Source organism: Castor canadensis, chromosome X (genome assembly GCF_047511655.1).
Source record: "Castor canadensis chromosome X, mCasCan1.hap1v2, whole genome shotgun sequence".
Taxonomy (NCBI): domain Eukaryota; kingdom Metazoa; phylum Chordata; class Mammalia; order Rodentia; family Castoridae; genus Castor; species Castor canadensis.
Window position 1 is genome coordinate 100166143 of NC_133405.1, and position 24614 is coordinate 100190756.

The 24614-nt window shown below is 40.1% G+C and overlaps 1 protein-coding gene across 1 annotated transcript in view; it reads left to right on the forward strand.

Annotated features, from left to right (window-relative positions):
• Slc9a7 (solute carrier family 9 member A7) overlaps nucleotides 1-24614 on the forward strand; it is a 136293-nt gene that overhangs the window by 40681 nt on the left and 70998 nt on the right. Inside the window, exon 2 of the mRNA XM_074062905.1 lies at nucleotides 24224-24423. Within this exon, the coding sequence (XP_073919006.1) occupies nucleotides 24224-24423 (200 nt within the window). The remainder of the gene's footprint in view (nucleotides 1-24223; nucleotides 24424-24614) is intronic.

A 24614-nucleotide genomic window follows, 5' to 3' on the forward strand; every position in this document is an offset into this window, starting at 1 on the left:
ATATCATTACTTAAATTTTTAGTTATTTGTTACAACTCTTCATTAATTTGTCTAACAAACATCTGGTCTTATTTTTAATGTTCTTTTGTAAAAAAAATCAAGACACTGTTTATACCTGTATCCCTTGTGTAACCACAAACAATATCAAGATATAAAATATTTCTATCCTTCAGAAAAGTCCCAATGCACTTTTGTAGAGCATGTCCTCTATCTACCCAGGCTATTGACAACTACTGATATATTTGCTGTATCTGTAGTTTGCATTTTTAAAAGAACCTCATCTAAATAAAATAATGTAGTAGGTCTGCCTTCTTTCATTTAGTGTAGTGCTCTTGAGATTTATCCATGTTGTGTGTATCAATAGTGTGTTCCTTTTTTGTTGCTGAGTTGTATTCCATCATATGGATGTTTCACAGTTTACTTACACATTCACCATTTGTTGAACATTTTGGTTGTTTTTAATTTTGAGGTATTATAAATAAAGCTGCTATGAACATTTGCCCACACATCCCTGTGTGGGCATGTATTTTCACTTCTGTTGAATAAATACCCAAGAGTGAGATTTCTGGGTTGCATGGTGTATGTTTAACTTTATAAAAACCTGGCAACCTTTTTCAGATGGTCTGCACATTTTGCATTTCCAACAGCAGCATATAATATCTCCACTTGCTCTATATCCTTATCACTGTTTGTTACTTAGAAAATTTTAATTTTAGCTATTCTAGTGTGAAGTGGTATTTTATTGTTTTAATTTGCATTTCCCTACGAACTAACGGTGTTCAACATCTTTTCTTATGCTTGCCATCATATATCTTCTTTGTTGAAGTCTGTTTATATTTTGTGCCCATTTTAATTTATTTTTGCCTTATTAAATTGTGTATTCCATATTCTCTGGTTACCAGTTCTTTATCAAATAAATGGCTTGCAATATTTTCCCTCTGTCTGTAGCTTGTCTTTTCATCTCCTTAGGAATGTTTTTGGCTGAGTAGAAATTTTAAATTCTGATAAAGTCTAATTTTTTAGTTTCTTTTTTTATGGTTGGTTTGTGTTTTTTGTCCCCATCTTAATGAATCCTTAATAAATAAACTGTTCTGTGTATAGAAGTAGCAGCTCTCACAGTCATTTATCAACATTAATTCTTATAAATAAAGATATAAAGATGACTATATCCCTCAAGAAACTAATATAATTCCTACATGTTAAAACACATGAGGTGATTTCACTCCAATTTAGAAAAAGACTTAATAAATACAAATTGCATGCCTCATTTATATGAATTAGGTTGTTACATTGTCACATGTTATGATAACCTTCATCACTGGTCACTGGTCACCAATGATTAAGGGATACCAAAAATGGTATTTTTTTGCCTATGTCAAACTTTGGAACATCCCTAATTCATATTCATTGGTTCCTAGTGCTTATTTTGGCCTTGTCTGTTGAGTACAGATTTTGGTCTGTCCATGAAGAGACGCAGTAAGCTCAATCAGGATTTTCACAACAGTAACCAAGCACTTACTGACTATTTGTTGCCCAGGGACATAAGTTCCAGTCACAAGGATGGGTATGAGAGTGCCATGCAGAAGAGGTTATTAGGAAGTTAGCTTTATGAGGCTGGAGGTGTTAGCTCAGTGGTAGAGCTTGTGCCTAGCATGTATGAGGCCCTAGGTTCCATCCTCAGCACTACAATAAAGGAAGTTAGAAATGAACTTTATGATCCCCTTGGGGCATCTTCTGTCTGTGGAATTGAGAGTTGTTTGGATTGGGCTTGTAGCCTTTAATGACTTGATTGCTACACAACTTCCATGTGTGTAAGGACCATTGTCATCCACATAGTGGGACTTTCCTTCAACATGGCATAATAATTGAGACCCAGCTTCATTAGTTGCTTATATGCAGCTAGTATTTTACTCACTTTTAGTATTTGAGAACCTGTGCTATAGTGTCAGGTGATTGAAAGAGGAAATTAAGAAAAGGTTTCTGCCCCCAACAAATGACATTGAGTGTAACACTCTGTGTATGGTGAACTGAAGAGTAAGGTAGTAAGGTAGGCTGCATGGCAGAGTTTATGCATACAGGAAACAGATGGGGTGGGGGTGGGGCCTCAATTGCCCTTTGGGACCTGAGGCTTTGGGACCTGCTAAAAAGTGGGTTGATATTCATGAATGAAGGTTTGGGTTGATTGAGGCCCATGTGAGATTGACCTTGGTCTCCTGTAGTCTGAGTCTTTGAAAACAGAAGAGATAATTGGGGAATGCTGTGTCTGCCCTTGGTTGTTGTATGGAGCTGCCCCTGGGTTGGGGAGCTGTGAATTGGCAGGCCTGAGGATGGTATCAAAGATTGACAGGCAAAGGGACTGTGGCTTCTTTTTCATTAACAAGATCCTCAAACATCTTCCCTATAATCCATGGCAGTCATATATGGCCCATGGGCGAGGGGGCAGAAGTAGCTTTGTACTTGGTTGGGTAGTTCTGTGTCTCCCACTGAGATGCATCTACTGATGTATTTCTGTCCTGAGTCCTTCTTCAAAGCTAAGTAAATGTATTTTTTGGGAACCTGTTTGTATCTTGGAAGTCTGGTTGCCAGATCGACCTTATCACCACAGTTGTGCTGTCACCCTGCCATCTTGAACCAAAAGGTTAGTATGACAAATGGGTTGTGTCAGGGATGAAGAGGATCTAAATCATGATCAGGACCATGAGAAAGTGGAAGAGTGAGGAGCATCTGTCCCTGTGGCAGGCGCTGAGACCCTTGCCAGCAGTTCTGGAGGTGATCTAGGCACAGAAGGTAGGACAGAGCTCCAACTACACCTTTGATGAGAGGTCTGAATGGGACCAGGGACTTTTTCTAGTTGTGTCAACATTTTAAAAGTCTTCATGCCAGGTGCAGTGGCTCACATCTATAATCCCAGCTATGCAGGAGGCAGAAGTAGGTGGATTGTGGTTTGAGGTTGGCCCTGAGCAAAACAGTGAGATCATATTTGAAGAAATTAACTAAAGCAAAAAGGGCTTGGGGTATGGTTCAAGTGGTAGAGCTCTTGCCTTGCAAGCATGAGGCCCTGAGTTCAAACTCCATTACTGCCCACCCCCAAAAAAGTTTTCATTTTATTTTAAAAAATTAACCAAGAATGAACCTCTACTTATGTTGGGGTTATTACCTGAGAAACCCATCAAATTGAAATGTACTCTAAGTGGAAAATGCATTGAATCAACAATGTACCACACATCCCAGCTTAGCCACACAGTGCTCTATGGAGGGTCAGTTGTTTCCCCTGTGGTCACGGGGCTAACTGGCTGCCTTGGCTCCCTGCTGCCACCCATCTGGGAAAAAGATCCAGATTCAAAATTTGAAGTCCAGTTTCTACTGACTGTGTAATACTTTGACACCACTGTAAAGTCAAAAAGTTAAGTCGAACCATTGTAAATCAGGGATTATCTGTGTGCCAAGCACTATTCTAGGCATTTTATAAATGTTAGCTCATTTAATTCCTCATCATTTAGTTTCCTGAGGAGAAAATTGAGGCTCAAAAGTCAAGGGCTTTCCTACGTCATCTGGCTTAGGACGTGGTGAAGTTGAGCTGTAAACTAGGCAGTCTGGCTCCAGAATCCCTGCTCTGAACCCTTCTGATTCCAACAGCTTCTTTTTCCCATTCTTCCTCTCAGGAAGTGAGGGAACGAGTAGCCTTTTATTGTCATTATTGAAGGCTGACTTAGAACACTCATGCAGGTTACAGTGGCACGGGGAGACATCATTGTGCAGTTCCTGGGGAGCATAGGTGAGGATAGCACGACCTTTTGGCTTGTGTGCTTTGTCTCACTACCAGGGAAGGCTGGTGCTGTGGTTTTGGGTCTCTTCTCACATCTATTGACCCCTTTACTACTGAGACAGCCCCCTTTCCCAAATTCTGCAGGTCAGAAGGTGCACCTCCTTCCCCTTGGCATCCTGGACAGGGCTTTGAAGTCGGCTCCTTTGCTTCCTCATAGGGGGGTGTGTTTCCTCAGGGAGGAAACCAGGCAAGGTGTGAGCCATGCATGAGCACTTGGGACTTGCTCAGTGACTCAGCCATGGCCTGATGGTAGTGTTTGCCATGTTTTGGGACGAAATCTCACTGTGAGTACCTGGGCTGCCCCACCTGGGCACCTGTAGTTGCAGCATCTGTAAGATGAGCCTGATAACACATGCGTGATTATATCACCGCTGACATTAAGTCGGCCAGTTACACATGGTGGGAGTTTTTCTCCATTTTTCCTGTGCTATGTGAGTGGATTAGCTGTAGTTTTCTCATCATGGTTTTCAGTCCTTGCTACACAGCAGCAGTTTGGTTTCTAGGTTGGCCTGGTAAGCTGGAGATCATGGCTCTCCAGTGCTTCATGTTGCAGGCTGAGCAGACCCTGCAGAGAGAGATTGGGCAAGTTTTTTTTTTCAGGATCATATTTTACACTGAATGCAGCATTACATTTCCCACTCTGTGACAGAAACTGTGAGTGACAATTTGTTCTGTGTGGTAGCCTAAAATGACAGACTGTTACCTGATTATGAGGAAGAATCTTCTGGAGGTTATTCCTGTACCTCTGCTTTGAGCTCACAATAGAACTTGTGTAAGGCAAGTATAAATTGCAGAACCAGCGTTACAGTGAGTGCAGACACACAGAGAAGGAATGATTTCATCATATGAAGTCTGGCAGCTCTCAACTCACCCATTTAATGTTATTTTTATGTATCGGCCTCTCATTGGTTACTCTCTTTAAGATTATGGCTCTTTATGTGTAATACAGGAATGAGACATCATAAATGGGGTTGATGAAAGTCTTTCCTGGCCTTACAGAATTTTCAGTTTTACAAATAATCTTAGAATAATTCAGGAAACTAAGGTTTTGGAGGGAAACAGTACTTGTGTATGCAAAGAGTTTCTCCATTTTTCTGCAAATAACTCTATTACCTAGATTACATATTAGCATTGTCACAGAAACTTTTAAAAAGCTATACATCACTGCACTTATATTTACAAAAAGCCATAAATAAAATGACACATTTTCCTTGTTAGGAGGACTTTAACAAGTGCTTAAACTTTAAGGTGATGAAGTTTCTAAAACATAATGAAACTCTAAGTTAAGGCTTTAACTTGTTTTGCAACCTGTATTCGTAGGCCTTGTATATGTGGAACACTTTTACATTTAGGGGCAAAGTGCTAGCAAGGCTGTTGTTGACCCCATTATCCCCCTTCTACACACACAACAACAACAACAAGTACTACTACTACTACAGAGGTGTTTTTCTTAGAGACCAGCATAATCAAAACAGGTTTTTAAAAATGCAGCAGCACTTCTATAGTACACAGTCATCCTTTCTCTTTGTTTGCTTATTTATTGGCCACCCTTCCCTACCCACACTAGAGAGCAAGTTTGCTTGCTAATGGCAACACCTTGATGGTCGTGTTCACGGTGGCTCAAGTAGTGCTTGTGTGCCAGTCTCCATAGCCTTTGATGGCTTAGTGGTGATGTGTGATAGGAAGGTCTTTTTTCAACCCTGGACCTTCACTTTGGAAGCTGTGCTGTGTTGTGGTAACTATAATAAAATGTGTGGTATTTGAAGATGACCCCACAGAAAATTGAATTTTGACACAAACTTATTTATTTCTTGGAGGCTTAATGGATAGATTTAAAAAAGAATAATTTGCCTCTAGCTTTGGAAGGCAGAGAAACCAGAGGCCAAGGGCTGTGCTGGTGCTCTTCCTCTTGGTCTCCTTTTCTTGCATGGCTCTAATTTCTATCCTGGGTAATTTGACCAAGGGGAATTATTTGTATCTTTGAAAATTCCACTGTTCTGCTGGTTGATTCAAGTAGAACAGTGGAAACACAGCTTATGTGTTCCCTGCCATTTTGGAAAAATTATTATCAAAGTCTCTCTATGGCAGTTCTCATTAAATGGTTTAATTTTAGAAGTGGAAGCAGCTTTTTTTATTGGAGCACTTGAATCTAAGCAGACAATGCTTTTAAACTCTAGTAAGAATAAGATTTACTTCCTGGACATAAGCATAAAAAGGGGCACTATTAGGGATGTGGGAGGTGAGGGCATAAAAAAGGGTAATAGAGGGGTGAATATGGTAATGTACATTATATGCATGCATGGAAATGTCATAATGAGATCCCTTTGTACAATTAATATATACTGTTTAAAACAGAAGTATTTCTTGGAATTTTATAAGATAAACTTCATTATAAATGAAATTATATGTTCAAGTAGGACTACAGTGATAATCAGCACAGTCAGAAAAAGTATTTTAAAACCGTTATTGATGTCATCCTATGTATTTGGGCCAGAAGTGGTTGTTTTGTTGCTATGCTGATTTGAAGTTTTTTGTTTAGACCTTTTGTTCTGGAAAGTGCCACATTCACCATCCACTCGTGATAATGCATGAATTTTTAGAGCAAATTTGTTCAGGGAATTCAGGAAATAGTCTTGGTGATACATCATATGATACATCATATCAGAGGTCCCCTGGTTTGTCTCGAGGATAAGCTCCCATTAGCTAGGATTCCCTCTACTACACAAGTAGTGTGTTGGGGGAGAGGTTCTGGAGAACAGTATTGCCAGGTAGAGGAGGACAGCAAAGTGTATGTGGGGCATCCTGGGAAGTGACTATGACATATATTTATGTGTTGGGGGCAGGTGGTGGTAATAAGTGGAACTGGAGAGATGGAAGATGCCAAGTGTTTGTGGGCCTTCAATGCCATGTGAAGGACCATGGGCAGTGAAACAACTCAAGTTTTAAGCATCCTTGCCATGGCTATGTATTTGTTTGGTGGATGTTGGAGAATGGAAGGTTGGGGAGCTAAATTTGAACCAGAGTAGTGACACTAAAGAGAAGAGGAGTTGGTTGGAAAAAAATCTTTAAGAAGTAGAGCTGGCAGGATAGGATGTGGGGCTGATGGTGTGCTGCTGAGTGATTCTGTATTCTAACATGCCATGTAATCTTGTTTTTGCTTTTGTATTTCTCCTCCTACTAGAAATATAAGTGAGTTCCAAGACAGTAGTAATTTCTATTGTTTTGTTCACTGATGTATGTCTCTAAATGCTAAAACAGTGCCTGGGACATAGTAGGCATTCAGAAACGATTTGTTGAACAGATATGTTGTCTGTAACTATGGTGATAATGATGAGACCTATGGATCAGATTGCAGTGGGGGCAGGCTCCTTGTAGAAGAGGTCAATGTAGGAAATAAGATTTGGGGACGGGGACTCATGGCTAGATTATACTGAGTAGCCTGTGTTGGGGGGAGGTTTGGGACTTCAACACAGTATTTGCATGTTTTATTTACAAAAGTGAATGAAATTTTACCTACAATTTACTTGTCATCTGGAGACATACACAAATAGCAGAAAGAACTCTGACTTTGGAATTGGAAAGAGGTGAATTTGAATCCTAGTTCTGCAGTTTACCAGCAATGTGATATAAAGCAAGTTGTTTGCTATTGACAATCCAGTTTTCTGGTTAGTAATCCCTACCTCATAAAGTTGTGAAAATTAAGAGATAATATTGTAAGTAAAAACCTTAGTACAAACTGAGTGTTCATTATTTTTAGACTGACCTGATTGATTTGAAACTCTTGTTTCTTAGCATACTAAAATGTACAGTTTCTGTTTGAGTCAAATTAGAATAATAGGAAGAAACAAAAAAAATTTTCACAGTAATATATTGGGGTTAATATTATAACTATGGTTTAATTAAAAACTTTTAAAATATTTGAGGAAATGGACATGTCAACTACCCTAACTTGATCATTATACACTCTGTACATGTATCAAATTATCATGGTACCCCATGAATTATTAAAATTAAAATAATAGTTTAAGAGCAGGCACTAGTGGCTCATGCCTATAATCCTAGCTACTTGAGAGGCTGAGATTGGTAGGATTGCAGTTCAAAGCCAGCCCAGGCAAATAGTTCACGAGACACCCCTCCCCCCCAAATCTCCAAAATAACCAGAACAAAATGGACTGGAGATTTGGCTCAAGTGGCAGAGTGCTTGCTTTGCAAGCTCAAAACCCTGAGTTCAAACTCCAGTCTCAACAACAAAAAAATAGCAGTTGAAAATACGTGTTGAAAGAAAAATAGTGGCTAAATGCAAGTAAAAATGAAAAGGAAGATACTATATTTGCGTGTTTTATTGTCATGAAAAACACAGAAATAACCTGTGTCTTTTCACTTCTCTAAAATGGATTAAAATCTTGAGTTATTTAGAGAAGAGAGGAAAATCCCCTAATATCAGAGTCAATAATAGCGTAGGCTCTGAAAGTACCACATTACAGGGAAGCCACAAGGTTCTGGAGGAGACTCAGCCATTCTGAGTGGTCGGAACCTCATGGATGTCCTCTTCTGGGCAGGACTCCTGTATTGACATCACCCTGGAGTACTGACCTGACCCTATGCAAAAGAAAGAAAAAAAAAACATTTAATGTTAAACACTCTCCTTGTTAAGAGTCAACCAAAAGTCATTCTCCTAGAGAAACCTTGTACCTTTTTAATACTGCTAGTTGTTATTGACGTTACCCTTTCTTACTAACTGAGCCTTGGATAAGGGCTAATGTGAAAGCTTTATTTTATAATGTAGGATTATGCAAACATTCATTTCTCTTAACATATATTTCCTTTTATCAGCTCATGAGAATCAAATGGTTTACAATATCTCCTTTTTATTTTAGTTGTCAAGAAACTCAGAACACTTTGCATTTCTTGATTACAATAACAGAAAGTCTAGGAGGAACATAAATTTATTTCCTCCTTCTATGTAGTTCAGTATTGTTTCTGTTTTAATTGGCTTGCTGTAGAGCTCTTTTTTTTAAACACTTTACAAAACAACCAGAGTGAACCTAAGGCTGATCATATAATTTAGCATTTAACTAATGTAACATTTTCCTTGCTTTGATTAAAAACATCTTGTAAATATATTGTGTTTTAAAGACCCAGGTGTCTAGCAGTAGGGGAATCATTTAATAAATTGTGGTATATTCATACACCACATTTAGAATTTAAACTCTATATTCTAAAGCAAATCTGTTACCTGAGCCCTTATATAAGATTCTGCAGTGTGCAACTGAACAGTATTGTACATGTATGGCTTTATATGTTTCAGCATAAGTAACTCCCAGAAACAGCATTGAGTAAAAAGAAGGGCAATGCTGTAAATCTGTCCGGTAAACATGACAGAAAATGCTACTTGTCTCCCAGTGTCTACTTCCCATTTCTCCCATAGTAATGAGATTTTAGAAGGGTAAGTGGCTTCCCAGAATGGTAACTTTGTTTTCTTGCTTCTCTTGGAGCCTGATGTGACTATGTGACCAAGTACTGGCCAATAGGGTATGAGTGGAAGTAGTGTATACAAGTTAGAGGCTATGCCCTTAAAGGGAAAGGAGTGTCTTCCCTTGCCCTCTCCTCAGTTTCTCTCTGCCTGAAGCATGGGTCTGATGGTGAGGTCAACACTACAGAGGTGGTAGAGCAGTAAGACAGGGGGAGCCACTGTTTATGTTTAGGCTCTCTTACATGATGGAAAAAGAAACTTCTGTCTTGTTTAAGCTGCTGTTATTTTGGGTTTTGTTCCACAGTCAAACCTACTTTCTAGTTTTAGAAGATATTATTTGGGTAAATTAAAATAAGGAAAAGAGCATTACATATTTCTAGATAAACCTTGGACTGAGGATACAGACTAAAATGAATGATGGTTGCCTCAGAGGCAGAAGGAAGGCACTGGGGCTAGAGAGGGGGAGATGCAGCCTATCCTCCTGTCTTTGCACTAAACCTGTGTGTAGTGTTCAGTCAGCCATGTTGAACAGGTCATTTAATTCAGTAACATGATAAGGAGAATGCATGCTTGAGATTTTTATGATTGCTTTATGATCAGCTGTTTTCTAGTGGTAACAGTGACTTTTACTCCATATGAAGTGATTGGATTAGGAGAAAATAGCATAGGTTTACCCTTAAAACAAACATGGAGGACAGAGCCATAGTTGTCATTATAGGAGTGAGCTGTGAAATAGAGCTGGGAAAATAGATGCTGTTGCAGTTGCATGTTGAAGCCTGTGGCACAGATGTCACTAGCAGGCTGCAAGAGGCCACACACAGGCAGCATAGCATACACCTTGGCCGAGACTCAGACAAAGACATTGCTGGCCCAGAAGCTGAAATAGTCAGCAACCTGGTGACTGACTGTCTCTCAGGTTCAGAGAGCTTGAAACTAAACCAAGTGCCAACTAATTTCATTTCTAATGAGAGATTTGCTGGGTAAATTGAGCAGGACATAGCAGAGCATTTTCTGTGGGTAGGCAAACAGCAGCGGCCTCCTGGTTGCTGGTACAAGGTTGCTTAGAACAGAGTAAGAGCAGAGGTTATTGGTTCTGGCACACACAACTGGGAAAGGGTGTGGGTCCATCTCCTTCTTGGGGTAGCCTTGTCCTCTTCCTGTCCTCCCCTGCCTGGCGCAGGCCAGGTCTTGTCCATATCCTTGTATGGACTGTTTAACTCTTTGACTTTTTTGGAAGCTTGCTTTCCTTCCTCTTTTTTTTTTTCACACTACTTTTACAAACTGGATACTACATGGTAGACTGGGTTTACCTACTATATGAATCTCAGGTACATTCCAGGTGAGTCACCTTGTAGTTTGGGGATTTCCAGGCTCTTAAGGGCACAGGAACAGCTCAGCTTCTGGTTTACTCCCACCGTTTTGTCACTTCATATCAATGGTATGGCAATTTGGCTGGCTAACCTTGAGAAATACTTACCTTTAAATCTATTGGGGTCCTTCACTGTCTGCTCCCCTATTTCAGATACATTCTTTGATGCATTTACTAGTTGCATTTTTGAATGATGTTCTTCCTGTCACATAAGAGTCCTGTCTCCTCAGTCATCCCTGCTTTCATTGTCTTTGCTTAAATGTTTGAAGTGCCTAAGGGACAGCCCTTGCTCTGAGAACTTTTGTGCTCTGATCCGTGGTTTTAGATATCATTTTTGCACAGCTGGTTTCCAGGCCATTATATTTAGTTCTGAATGTACTCCTGAAATACAGTCCTGAAAGTCATGACTTAAAGTTTTATTTTTTTTTTTTAGATATGAATCTCACTATGTTGCCCAGGCTGGCCTTGAACTCCTGGTTCAGCCTCTCAAGTGGCTAGGCCTACAGGCATGTGCCACTATACCTAACTTTTAAAATTAATTTTTGACAAGATAATTACATATCATAGTACAAAATTTGCAAAAGTTTCAGGAGAAGACAAACTGAAAAATCAGCTTCCATTTCTCCCTGGAGAGAAATTTGTTGAATTCTCTTCCCTAGAACGCAAGTAATCTCTGGTTGGGCCATTTCCACCTGCATGTACCATGCTGTAAAATCAGCATATGCAACAACATAGTTAGCAGCTTTTTCTTTGAGACAAAGTCTTACTATGTAGCCCCAGGCTGACCTCGAACTTGTGATCCTTCTGCCTCAGCCTCCCGAGTACTGAAATTATAGGTGTGGGCCACCATGCCCAGCTGCACCTTCCATTAAAACCAGCTATCCCACTGGTCTTTCTACTTCTGTAAATGGTATCCACATCTTGCCAGTCACTTGAGCCTAAAGCTTTTTTTTTTCTTTTACTTCTCTATGACCATTTGCCTCACTCATATCTTCTTAATCACCATATTCCATCGTATTTTGCAGTAGATCTGTCCTTCTGTTGTATTAGACTACTGTAAGCACCCAGCCATATGGTGGGCTGCCCTCCCTTCCTGCACAGTGTTTGACTGTCTGATGGTTCCCGAGAATCTTGACATCCTAGTCCTGTAATATAAACTGGAAGGATGGTCGATGGGGACTCCCTCTAATGCTTTTTTTTCTTTTGTACAATTGTCCTCTAATGGGCCATGGACACTCAGACAACAAGGACCATTGTGTGCTATTTCTGGCTTATCTCCTTTTGTGCCTTACACAGTTTCATACATAGTATGAGTGGGTTTTATATAGATAGACAGTTACAGATATCTATATCTGTGGATATAGATTACAGGTATCTACAGATGTATCTACATGCGTATCTATATCTATATATATATATTATGTGTGTGTGTCTACACACACAGATTTGTCAAATAATAGAGGCACACTGGTCTTTGTTCAAGTAGTGGACGTGGGCACCTTATTCTTAAAAATAGGTAACTGTTGGCAGAGAATCAAACAGCAGGAAGATGAGCACCTAACCTGTTGTGCTGTGGTATTGCACTGTGATGGTGTACCTACCACTTTTCCTTCCAGTGAAATCTTGTCTTTCCTGGCTCTTTGGTATCATACCACTGTCCTGCCCTGGCACCTCCCATGACACTCCGTTCTCTCCTTTATTTTATCCCTTCCTGCTTATACTGTTCCATTTAACTTATTTGTCTCATTTGAAAAAATTCTTTTCTTTGTTAGAGTGTAAGGCCTCTGAAGGAAGGGCAGGATTTTTGCTTCTTTTGTTGACTGCTGTATTCCCAGAACCTGGCATGTGTTAAGCTGCTCAATAAATATTTGTTGCATATATCACCTGGGGAGGTACCAATTGCTGTGTTGCTACTAAATCACAGATTTCTCCTTCTTCTAGTCAGTGTTACTGGGTAACAGTGCTTTGAGTCCAGGGAGACATTTTTATCTTTGTAAATATAACCTTTAATTTGGGGCTGAGTGGCCGAGAGCATGTGGAAGGAAAGAATAAGCAACATAGTTGATGGCAATAGTAAAAATATCTTGGGCTCTGTTCTCAACGGCTGACATATCCTCTAACCACTTCCCACTTGTACTTTGCTAACCTATTTTGAGTACCTTTAATAAAGGTGATTCATGTGTCTATTTGTAATTCTTATAGAATATGTCCTTTTCCATGGTTTAAGTTTTTCACCTTTTATGGTTAGTATGTGTTTTATTTCTTTGGCTTCGATGCTGCCACTTTGATACTGGTGAGGAGGCCAGTTGGTTGGGTTCAAGTTTGATCTTTTACTAGGCCAATGAATCTCAGAGAAAAATTGTGTTTTGTAGCCACATTTGCCTAAGCAACATTTTGGTCAGGCAACTGCCATGAGTATGTGAGCCTTGGGTTCTGTCTCCTGAGGAGGTAGCCAGGTGAAACTTGGTGTGGACACAGCACTGAGAGGATGCTGGCTGGTGGTGCTGCCTGACACCTTACCTCAAGGGATCCCTTCCTATGACTGTGGTTGTACCCTGTAGCCTTGCTAATTGCTAGTCCCATCGTTAGCTGTCTCAAAAGATGGCTTTCACATCTTTTGTGAGAACCGAGTTCACTAAGGTGGTATCAGGAAAATTTCAGTGCCTTATAAACATGAATAGATGAACAGGTTTTGCTTTGCCGAGGAGTTGGGCTTTTGTCCTTTAGCTGATGAGGGGAACCATTGAACACCTTTAAGCTAAGCAGAGATGTTTCTTTTTGAATCACTGTCATTGCAGCAGATTTGAAGTAGACTGCCCACGAGCATGAGGTATATACAGGGAGACAAAAAGTCAGAGAAGACAAGTTTATCTGAGAAGAATGGCTGCCACTGTGCAGAACCTAGGTGAAGCCTGGGGGTGTGAATGAGTTAAGGATGACTCACAGGGATAGGGAATGGGGCAGGGAAATAGTGCTGGCAGGGGGAGTGAGTGAGTTACCTCTTCAACCTGTTGAGTAGAAGCTCTCAGGGAGATGGTAGACAGATGTTGGGATGAAAGTTCTGGAACACTGGGATAGAAATCTGTATACAACCTATGGTTGCTTTGTGTTGGGTGGGTGACTTTTAAAATTTAATTTGTTATTATAGAAATTTTCAAATGCATATAAGTAAAGACTAACAATAACCATTACATGCACCCCTTACCCTGCTTCATTAATTACCAGCTCGTTATCCATCTTGTTTCATCTCTACTCACCAGCTACCTTTTTCTAAGCCAAGACGATTTTGGTGCAAATCTCAGACATCGTATCATTTTATTTGTAAATATGTCAGTATTTATCTATGAAAGATAAGGAGGAATCTTTTAAAAATATAACATTATCATCCCTTAAAAATCATAGTATTTTTGCAGCATTTGTCAAATTTACAGTAAGTCCACATTTTCCCTATTGAGTTTTGTTTATTTTGACTTAATAGTCAAGCCAGGCATGGTGGCTCAAGCCTATAATCCTAGCTACTTGGGAGGTGGAGATTGGGAGGATCACATTTCAAGGCTAGCCTGAGCAAAAAGTTCATGAGGCCCCCATGTCTACCAATGAATGGGTGTGGTGGCATGTACCTGCTATTCCCAGCTACACGAAGAAGTACAAATAGGAGGATTGAAGTCCAGGCTAGCCTGAGCGTAGATCCTGCCTCAAAATCAACTGAAGCATAAAGGACTTGGGGGTATGACTCAAATGGTAGAGCACTTACTCAGCAAGCACAAGGCCCAGAATTCAACCCCTAGTACTACAACAAAAACAAGATTCAGTCAAGGCCCTTCCTATAGCATTTGGTTGATCTGTCTCTTTGTGCGATAAATCTCTTATTGTTAGGTTGGGTTGGTAATGTTTCAGAACATTCTGAGCCTATTCATGTGAGCCTAAACCATAGCCAGCACTTGAATGAAAGAAAGGTAGAAGAAGAGTGTGGGGTGATGTAGGAATCTTCTTCATTGGAAGAGTGATTTTGATCCCCCTTTCCCTCCGAGGCATAATGCTTTTAGGAAAGGTGCCAAAGCTCTTGAGCTTGTAGCCTGTCTCTCATGCAGTTCATTCTCAGTACTACTGCTGTAGTATCTTCTAAAACCCAGACTTGGCTGTGCCCCTTCTTTAGCCCAGAAGTCTGTGTGGCTTCTGTTTCCTGTGAGGTAAAGGCTGATCTTGTGAACCTGGCTCAGAGGGATGTGCCAACTTCACTTCACACTTGGGCTACACCCTTTTCCTTTCTGCCTGGCAAAGGCCAGCTCTGGTTATGCTGTTGCACCTCACTTTCCCACCATGGGCTGAGTGAGGGCTTTCTCAGAAATCTAGCTTATAGCCTCCTTCCTCTTTCTTCCATGTAGTCTGACTCTTCTTGAAAGGCCCAGCTGAGAAGTCACTGTTTCTGTGACGTTTTCTTCAACTACTATTTTCACATGAAAGAATTGTTCATTCTATTCCTTACTATGCCACCTTTTCATGCTGCTCTTTTATGGTGCCCATCACAGTTGGCTGGCTTTATCATCAGTTTTGCATGCACAGGAGAGATCGGTCTGTGGTGGGGCTCATAAGGCAAGCCCTTTGTCCCGGCCAGCTCTGTGTCCCCTTGTAAGCATCCAGCCCAGAGACCTTCCCTCCTGAATACAGGGACCACCTCTGAGGAGAATAGACAACAGATTTTCTGTTACAACTACTATACTCTGTGTTTTGTTTTAAAATAATTTTATCAAGTAGCCTGTTCAATGTGACATAGTTTTGAGCTGGGCTGAATTAAAGCTACTGTGTAATGACATTTTCTTCTGTGGTTCTAAACACATAGAGGATTTTGCTGGATGTATAACGTGAAGCATTTCTTATCGTGCCATTAATATGACTCTGGTTGTTGACTTTGGCTGCTTCCCAGATACTAATTTCACGACTCAGGAAATTACAACAAGAACACAAAACTCTAATTTTTCCAAATACTGTTTGGTTGCCTGCCAAAAAGCATGGACATAAATTTTAGAGGATAAAGCACTATGTTCATAATTTCAGGAACAGATGCTTCTGTATTGTATAATCTGTTAATATTATTTGTAGTCAAATTACAATTTTTGATTTTTATGATTTCCTTCTTTTGGCAAATATTTACCAAGTGATAACCACATTCTAGACATTGTGCTAGGTTCAGTGGGACTCTCTGTCTTGAGGGGTAAACATGCAGTAACCATGTGTAGGCATCAGCAGCACAGAGGAAGGGTTGGTTGACTTTGTGACACAGGTGGTACTGTTTCAGCTGAGTCTCGTGGAGTGGATAGAAACTGATCAGGTAGACAGGGGAGTGAAGCTTGGGACTAGGAGACATACCTGAGAGAGGAAGCAATGTGTGCCAAGTGCAGACAGGTAGCAAATGGCATGGCTTCCTGTAGTGTTTAGCTATCAGTTTCCTTTTTAATAGGAAATATATACTGTAAATGGTTTAAAATTCAAGTGGTTTGGCAGTGAAAATTAAGGCCCATCTTTCCTTTGACTCCCAGTCATTACAAGTCTTCTCCCTAGAAACAGCCACCGTTAAATTTTCTTGGGAATACCCTTCCAAAGAATTTTGATGCATTTACAATCCAAAGTTAGATTTTCTTTTTTTTTAATCTCCCATGCTGAAGGTAGCATGCTACCTAATTTGCTCTGCATCTTGCTTTTTTAATACTTAATGCACAGGACATAAGAGTGTTGCATTCCTTTTAATGTAATGCCTGTAGACTCTGTGAATGGGCCACTGTTGATTTAGCTGGTACCCTTTAGAGGTGTGTTCTTTCCTGTCCTGTGAAGTAGATTACAACAAGTGAGAGCAGCAGCCACCGAGTGCACAGCTATATTCAACTCTTAGTTTGGATTCTGTTAACAAACCCAAAATCAGGCATTTTGGGAAGAAAACCAAGTAGAATTTGAAGCAATGAAAAATCACCATTGAAATTACAAACAGTGGGCAGGATAAAGAACTGAAGAAAGAATTGTTGGACTGAATGATGAACCTAGAGAAATTTTCTAGACAGTGACACAGAGAGGCAGAAGGAAACTGTATCTCCATGCTGGAATACTAAAGTGGCATAAGAGCTGAATAAAGTGAGTGTGGGGCCACCGCAGCCATACCTTAGGTGTATGGGAAACACAAGGGAAGGAGTTTTCCTTGGATAAGCGGGTAGGACCTGTGGCTCTGTTTGTGATGGGCTTCAAATCTCACTGTCTGATGCTTCAGTGCCAATGCTAAATCTCAAGCTATTCTGAAAACATTTTTTTAACCATACAATGCGGGTCACCTGAGTGCATTAAATAAATTGAGCAATATAGTTGTAAATTGGTATAATTAATCAGAGGATTGTGTTTCTCACATCAGGATAAGCCTATTATATGGCTGATACTTGTTTTTCATTTAAATGGGGAATATTTAATAATGTGATTATTGACTTCATGATACCTGCCTTCTTTGTAATCTTTTTTTTTCTTAAATAGAAAAAAATGTTACTCACTTACTCTGGAAAACTGATAAGAGTTGCTTATGTTTTGTTTATTTACCAAACTAAAGCTCACCACATGACGCTACATCATGACTATATTGTTTTAGTAGTGACTATTAAGTGTTTTTGTAAACCTCTGGGAGAATCTTCTAAAATAAAAATTAGCATTTATAGATAGAGAATTATGCCTATCTTCAAAATTTTTCTTTCATCAAAACCCTTTATATCTGTGTATCATTGCATAAATGCTCATTTTACTGGTACCCAGGAAGTTACTTAGAGGGGCAAATAAGGAAATTATGGCATCCTATCCCTCCACTAGACACCAGACAGGATAACTTCAATAAGAGCATTCTGTAGCTACTTTTCTGGGGTATTTTTCCTACTTTGCTCCAGCCTACACATCACTTCTCATCCTAAGCCCTGATACCCTAATATGTGCTATTTTTATAGAAATGCAATAATGCAAGGAAAAATAACTCTTCTGAAGGGTTCATAAAAAGCATCATTTGTGCAGCATTTGACACTTTGTAAAGGTCTTTGACACATCATGTTCATTCTTACAACAGCCCACTTGTAGAAATGAGCAGCAGAGAGCTATCTTGCTCTGGATTGCAGCTAAGGAGAAAGTGAAGTTACATACCCAGGTATTCTGTCACTGAATCCACCAATTCTTCTCCTTCATTCTGCCTAGCTACTACCAGGCAAAATAAATATATCAGAAAAAATGGTCTAATATAATAGCGCATCAGAATTAATTTGGTACAATATAAAAACCCATCATTTTCAGTAAAAAAAATTGGTATACAACATAGCAAAATAGTAAGCATGGAGGGGTTCTGTTGTTCATGCTCATGATGGAGTAAGGGAGAATGATTCATGGCAGATGTCTACACTGGCCATATGAGAGCTCAATAGACCCTTTGCCCATAACACTGCAATAATACAGGACCAAGCTGTCAAAAATAACAACTAAAGTCAAATAACAGTCTGGGAGGAACAGTGGGTATGAGTGCCTTTTAGGCTATGGACTATACCCATCCCCTCTAGACCCATGTTGCACATTTATTCTGGGCAGGTGGAGTAGCCCATTTCTCCTGTCAGCCCTAGACATAAACTTTTGTGTTTATAGTCAGTTGATTTTTGACAAAAGTGCTAAGTGAATTCACTGGAGAAGGGATAGTTTTTTTCCCCCCAACAAATAGTGCTGGGACAATTGGACATTTAAATGCAAAAGGGTGATTGTGAACCCTAATCTGAAACCATGCTCAAAGAATTAACTGAATTTGTGTCAGAGATCTAAGTGAAAATATAAGAAGAAATATTTATGACCTTCGGTTAGGAAAGTATTTCTTAGATAGGACACCAAAACCATAAGTGACAAACAACATTGTTAACTTAGACTTCATCAGAATTACATTAAATTATTTCTCTGCCAAAGAATCTGCCAAGAGACTAAAAGGATAAGCCATAAACTAGGAAAAAAATCTGTAAACTGTATATCTGACCATGGATTTGTATCTAGTATATATAAGGAACACAAGCATGAGAAGACAGCCCAATTTTACAAACAGGCAAGGACTTGAAGAAATAAATCTCCAAAGAGGACTTAAAGATGGTCAATAAGCAACAAAAATATTTTTGAATGAATTCTCCTTGAATGACTTTTAATATATCAACGAGTAGCACAGCTGTAGCCCATGTAACAGAACAACTAGAAGAAGGTCTGTAACATTCATTCTTAAAACCAAAGTCATGTAAATGACCCCCAAACATGAAAAGTAATTGTCTTGCTAGAATCTATTTATTCATTGACTTAGAAGTATAAGTTGGGAGCCAGGCACCGGTGGTTCATGCTTGTAATCCTAGGTACTTGGGAGGCTGAGATGAGGAAGGTTATGGTTTGAGGCCAGCCAGGGCAAATAGTTCGTGAGACCCCCATCTCCAAAATAATCAGAGCAAAATGAACTGGAGGTGTGGTTCAAGCAGTAAACCTGCTTTGCAAGTACAAAGCCCTAAGTTCGAACCCCATTCCTACCATTAAAAAAAAATACAGGTTGGGCACCCGTAATCTGAACACCTGAAATCCGAAATGCTCCAAAATCTGAGGCTCTTTGAGTGCCAGCATGACATGCAAAAAGTTTCGGGTTTGGGGAGCATATCAGACTTCTGATTTCCAGATTAGGGATGCTCAGCTTTAAAGTCTATGCAAATATCTCCAAATCCAAAAACCTCTGAAATCTGAAACACTTCTGGTCCCAAGCATTTTGGTTAAGGAATACTCAACCTATAGTTATCACTATCTATAAATATATTATAATTGAATAGGAAATGATGTTTTCTTTTCTCATTATTTCAAATGAAGCTTTAGACCCTTATAGTACTCTAAACAACTGCACAGTGGTGGCTAAACTGATCCTTACTTTCAGTAGCTTAGGGCCTGAGTCAAAACCCCAGTGGGAGGGAATTATTGAGGGAGAGTGAGAGAGAGAGAGAGAGAGAGAAGGCGAGGTCTCACTAGAGGAGAACAGTACATCCATGCACCTGTTCCCTCCTGCTTAACAAAGGCTTATTAATATTGACATTTACACATTGCAGCTGGTGGATGGCTGTCTAAAATTACATCTTACCCTGTGTCCATTTGTTCAACTGTCCTCCCAACAACCTCAGTCTCAAAAGGGAATCTGGCACCAGACTAATGGGGACTGGTTTCTTTAATGACCCTCTGGGATTTGTAAGCCACACTTGGCTCATGATTATATTTCTTCCTCATACTACTAATTTTTGGATGGGCACATAGAGAAACTATATAAAGGTTTTTCCCTTCCTTGAGGTTATGTCTTTTAAAAAGTAGAAAAGCTGGCAGTTGTGTACCATCAACACGGTATGCTAGCACAGTTGTGAAGAAAGTTTTTTTCCATACCCAGAAGTTGAAAGAATCTTGAATTTTTGCACCTTTGAGTTCACCATTTCGTTTTTAGCCACATCAAATGTCAAAGGAATTTCATCCATATTTGCTTTCTATAAAGGTTATTCCCTGTGTCATCGGGGAATGTGAAATCAGCAACCCTCTCTTCATCACCTAACATCTTTTGCTATTATTTCTGGTCCACAGACATAGTAAGTTATTTCTGTTTGTAATCTTGAACACTGTGCTATTGACCCTTTCAAATCAGTGCCTTTGTGGTTCTGCATTATTTTTTGTGTGAATACTGAACTTTCTGACCTTAAAAAAAATCTTCAGCATGTTTTAATCCCTTGTAGTTATGACCTATTTCCAGTTCCCTGTCAGAGGATGTCTTCAGATCCAGCAGGTGAAATATACTATTAATGTTTCATCAGGTCTTCATCATTTTCTCACCAGAATACCCCTCTGCAGTCCTGATATCCTATTCTTTCTTCAAGTGGAAAATACTGAATGTAAACTTAATATCATGTCATGGAATACAGTGATAATAAATATGAATTGAAAATGTTTGAGGAGTTACTCAAACTATGCTTTGAGCTAGTGGTGTATGTACCCTGTGGCTTGGTATATCTTTGGTCAAAACTATCAGGATGGCATTAACCTTGTGTCTTTGCTGTGGTGTTTTGTGTTACCATGTTTCAACCACAAAGGGGCAGCATCGTGACCTTTCTCCCATCTTTAATGTGGGCACATTGGGCCCAGGGTGAAGAGAGAAAGGTTTTATAACTTTAAAAAATAATATTCATCATCTGATAATGATTCTGATGTGAGAGTGATGGCTACTGGGAGAGATTTCAAGAGCATTTCCTGTAATTGAGGAATCTGTCTGCAAATATAAATCTCTACCTTTGTTAGAGTGATAGTTGTTGTGAGGAGCCTACACTAGTATAACTTAGTCTTTCTGTTAGCTCTGCTAATAGTAATGTTGGTAAAGTCAAGAAACGGTGAGTTACGTGAAGCAGGTTTTGATTTAGGAGAAAGACAGTTGCTGTAAATGGTTTGTTTTGGTTTCCTCATGAAGACATTTGACTTAACTCATGTGACAGGTGCCTTCTCCAGGCTTTACAGATCATCCTGTATTATGAGTATTGAAAGACTGTGAAATCACTTTTGTCATATAAAACTTCATCTGAATCTAACTGCCTAACCAGGAGTGATGACATTTTTTTTCTTGGCAGTACTGGGGTTTGAACTCAGGGTCTCACACTTGCTAGGCAGGTGTTCTACCACGTGAGCCACTCCTCCAGCACCAGGAGTGAAAGAATGAAAAGCATTACAGGATTCCATCTGGAGTGGAGAGCAAAGCCCAGAGAGTCCTGAGCAGCCGCAGTGCCACCGGCAGCCTTGGGAAAAGGTGCTATTGCCACAGCTGGCCCCAGTCATCATTACCGTGACCTCAGCCATGAGCAGTAAGACTGACACCCAGCATGGCACCATGAGCAGAGGCAAGGAAGTGGCAGCCCACAGAAGGGAACAAGAACTTCCTTGCAATGAAAGTTTGGGATCAGTAAAGTGGTTCAGTATAAGAAACAGATATGGTTTCATCCACAGGAATGACACCAAGCTAAGTGTATTTGTATGCCAGATTTCCATAAAGAAGCAAAACCTCTAGGAGGCACCTTTGCAGTTGTGGGGATAGAGAATCTATGGCGTTCCATGTTGTGGAAAGACAAAAGGGTGCACAGGTAGCAAAAGTATACAGAACCTGGTGGAGTTCCAGTGCCAGCTGTAAATAAGTGGCATACTATAACCATTCTGACTGTTATCTGCATCATGGAGGCATCTGCTTGGTCACCAGAAGAATGAGCAGAAAGTGAAAATGGTGAAAAGGAGGGATTGTAGAGTTTTCCTGAACACAGCACAGGTGGCGTATCTCCATTCAGAGACTGTATGGGTGTTGACCAGGGGATTGCCACTCTCCTGCACAGGGAGAGCTGATGGAGCACAGGTGGACCCATGAGACCAGTGATTTCTTGGGTTTATAGGTCACGAGTCTGCAGGGAAGCAGTGAGAAGAGCAGGACAATCAAGGAAATGGGACCGAAGACTAGCAAGCTACCTCTGGGTAGATACCCCATAAGTTCAGTTACCAGAACAGACATTAAGAAAGCCCTAAACTCCGCAAGATGGCCAAGAGTACTTCAGCTGAGAAGTACACTCCTGAAGCTGAGAAAGGCACGGCTGAGTAAATGGTGGCTGGCCATCTTTGCCATCATCCAGTTTTGCACATGTACTCGAACCTCTACATTATGGGATTTTTAACTATTTTTCCCCAAATATCTCTTTTTGATAATGACGAGCATGTTTTTTTAAGTCTGATTTTTCATGTGCTAAATAAAAGAGGGAAAAAATAAAAGTCTGGTTTTTTTTCTCACACAATTTTAAAGGTTTTCAAATTGTTTTATATCTGGTCAGGTTCAGATTATTTAGGACCTCATTTTAAATTTGTAATAAAAGTATTAAGATTTTTTTCCCCACAAAAGTCAACCAACTACAAGTATCTGTCTGTTAATACCAGTCTATGGTGATGATGATGATAACACAATACAGACACATGTTGGCTGAATGAGCTGTATTTTTCTAAATTTTATTTATGATTTTGCTATTCAACAATGTCTCTCTCATGAGTTCTCATTGTCTTGGTGGTAAGAGATATTATAGAACATTATACAGTGTGTTATTCAACTTTCTATTACTGTAACAAAATACCTGAGTTAATTATCTTTAAAAGAGGAAAGGTATATTTTGGCTGACTATTTCAGTACAGGTTTCAGTACAGGACTAATTGAATTTGTTGCTTGGGCCTGTGACAGCAGCACATGATGGCTGGAGTGTCTAGTGAAGTAACATGTTCACCTCATGACTGGGAATATAAAAAAAGGAAGAGGAAGAGGCTGGGGTTCCATTATTCCCTTTGAGGGTATACCTCCAATGACCTAAGATGTCCCACTAGGTCTCCAACCTCTTACAGGTTTTCATAACCATCCAATTGTGCCAGGCTGGGGACTAAGCCTTTAACACCTGGGTCTTTAGGGGACATTCAACATCCAAACTGTAGCACATAGAACAGAATAAACATTCTTTCTTATTCTGGTGTGTCTTTCCTCATTAATGACAAGTGAGATGAGGGGGTGACATTTTTACCCCTTCTGTCTCTGAATATTATTAGCAAAGGAACTGAATTTAGAGAGCAGTGTGAAATTCTCATCCTGAGAGGGAGTTATAGGAAGTGTCTGGCAGTCATTTATGGTTTAGGGGTTTTCTTTTCTCACATTTGCTTGGGTGCATCTGACTTATGTCCAGGACACAGGGGAGCCACACTGCTTCCTTATTTATGGAATTGGACATGTAGACATGATTTTGTTGTTTTTATTTTTCCCTATTGAAAAAGCCCTGCTAAGAAAGGAATGAGGCTTAAGGGATTGCAGCTACAGCCCCAAGAAGCCAGCTCTCCAGCCCCTGAATTGTGGCTGCTCCAATTTACACCATAGCAATCAGCTTCTCAAGGGAGTAATTACTTTCCATGATACCCAGTGCTTGAAATGACCTAAGCAAAAGTGTTGATTTTTTTTTCCTCTGTCTTCTGGTGTGTGACAAAGCAAGTTGCATTTATAGCAACTAAAAATTCCACTAGCTTGGTCCTTGCTGCAGATGGCAGAGGGACGCTTCTGGGGAAAATCAAGGGTGCACCAGTCCTGCCTCGTGCTGTCTTCAGCAGGGAAAAAACAACAAAAAACCCTTTGCTTGCAGCTTATCGTCCCATCTTCTCCACTAAAAGCCTCAAAAATGAGACATGAGTGGGTGTTCAAACTGTTAAGAGTACCACAATAACTACAGAAGGTCCCATTCCACCTTGTCCTTCCAGTGGCTAAGGGACTCCAATCTGACCAGAATAGACGCCTAACCCTTTCAGAAGGACTATGCAATTGCACCTAAAATACACCCCCACCAGGCTTGGTTTCTAAGACTTCCTCTGTATTTCCTAGTTGTTGAAAATCAGCAGTACTATTATTTCCACACTTTTGATCCTTCCTCAGGCCTGATGTCTTTTTTCTTTTTTCACTCTATTTCAGGGCTCATCGTCGGGGTGATCCTGAGATATGGCACCCCTGCCACTAGTGGCCGTGACAAGTCACTCAGCTGTACTCAGGAAGACAGGGCCTTCAGCACCCTATTAGTGAATGTCAGTGGGAAGTTCTTCGAATACACTCTGAAGGGAGAAATCAGCCCTGGCAAGATCAACAGCGTAGAGCAGAATGACATGCTGCGCAAGGTGAGCTGCAACATGGTTATTGACTTCCCTGGCTTCACCTTGACCTTGTGGAGAGAAATCCTTCCAGATTCCTGGAGTATCAGAAACATTTCTGGTCCACAGTTTTGCTAGGAAGCTTTTGGGCCATGATAAGGAAAGGAACCAGATTTTGGCGAGAGCATTTCGGTTTTCTGACCATCTCAGTTTTTAGG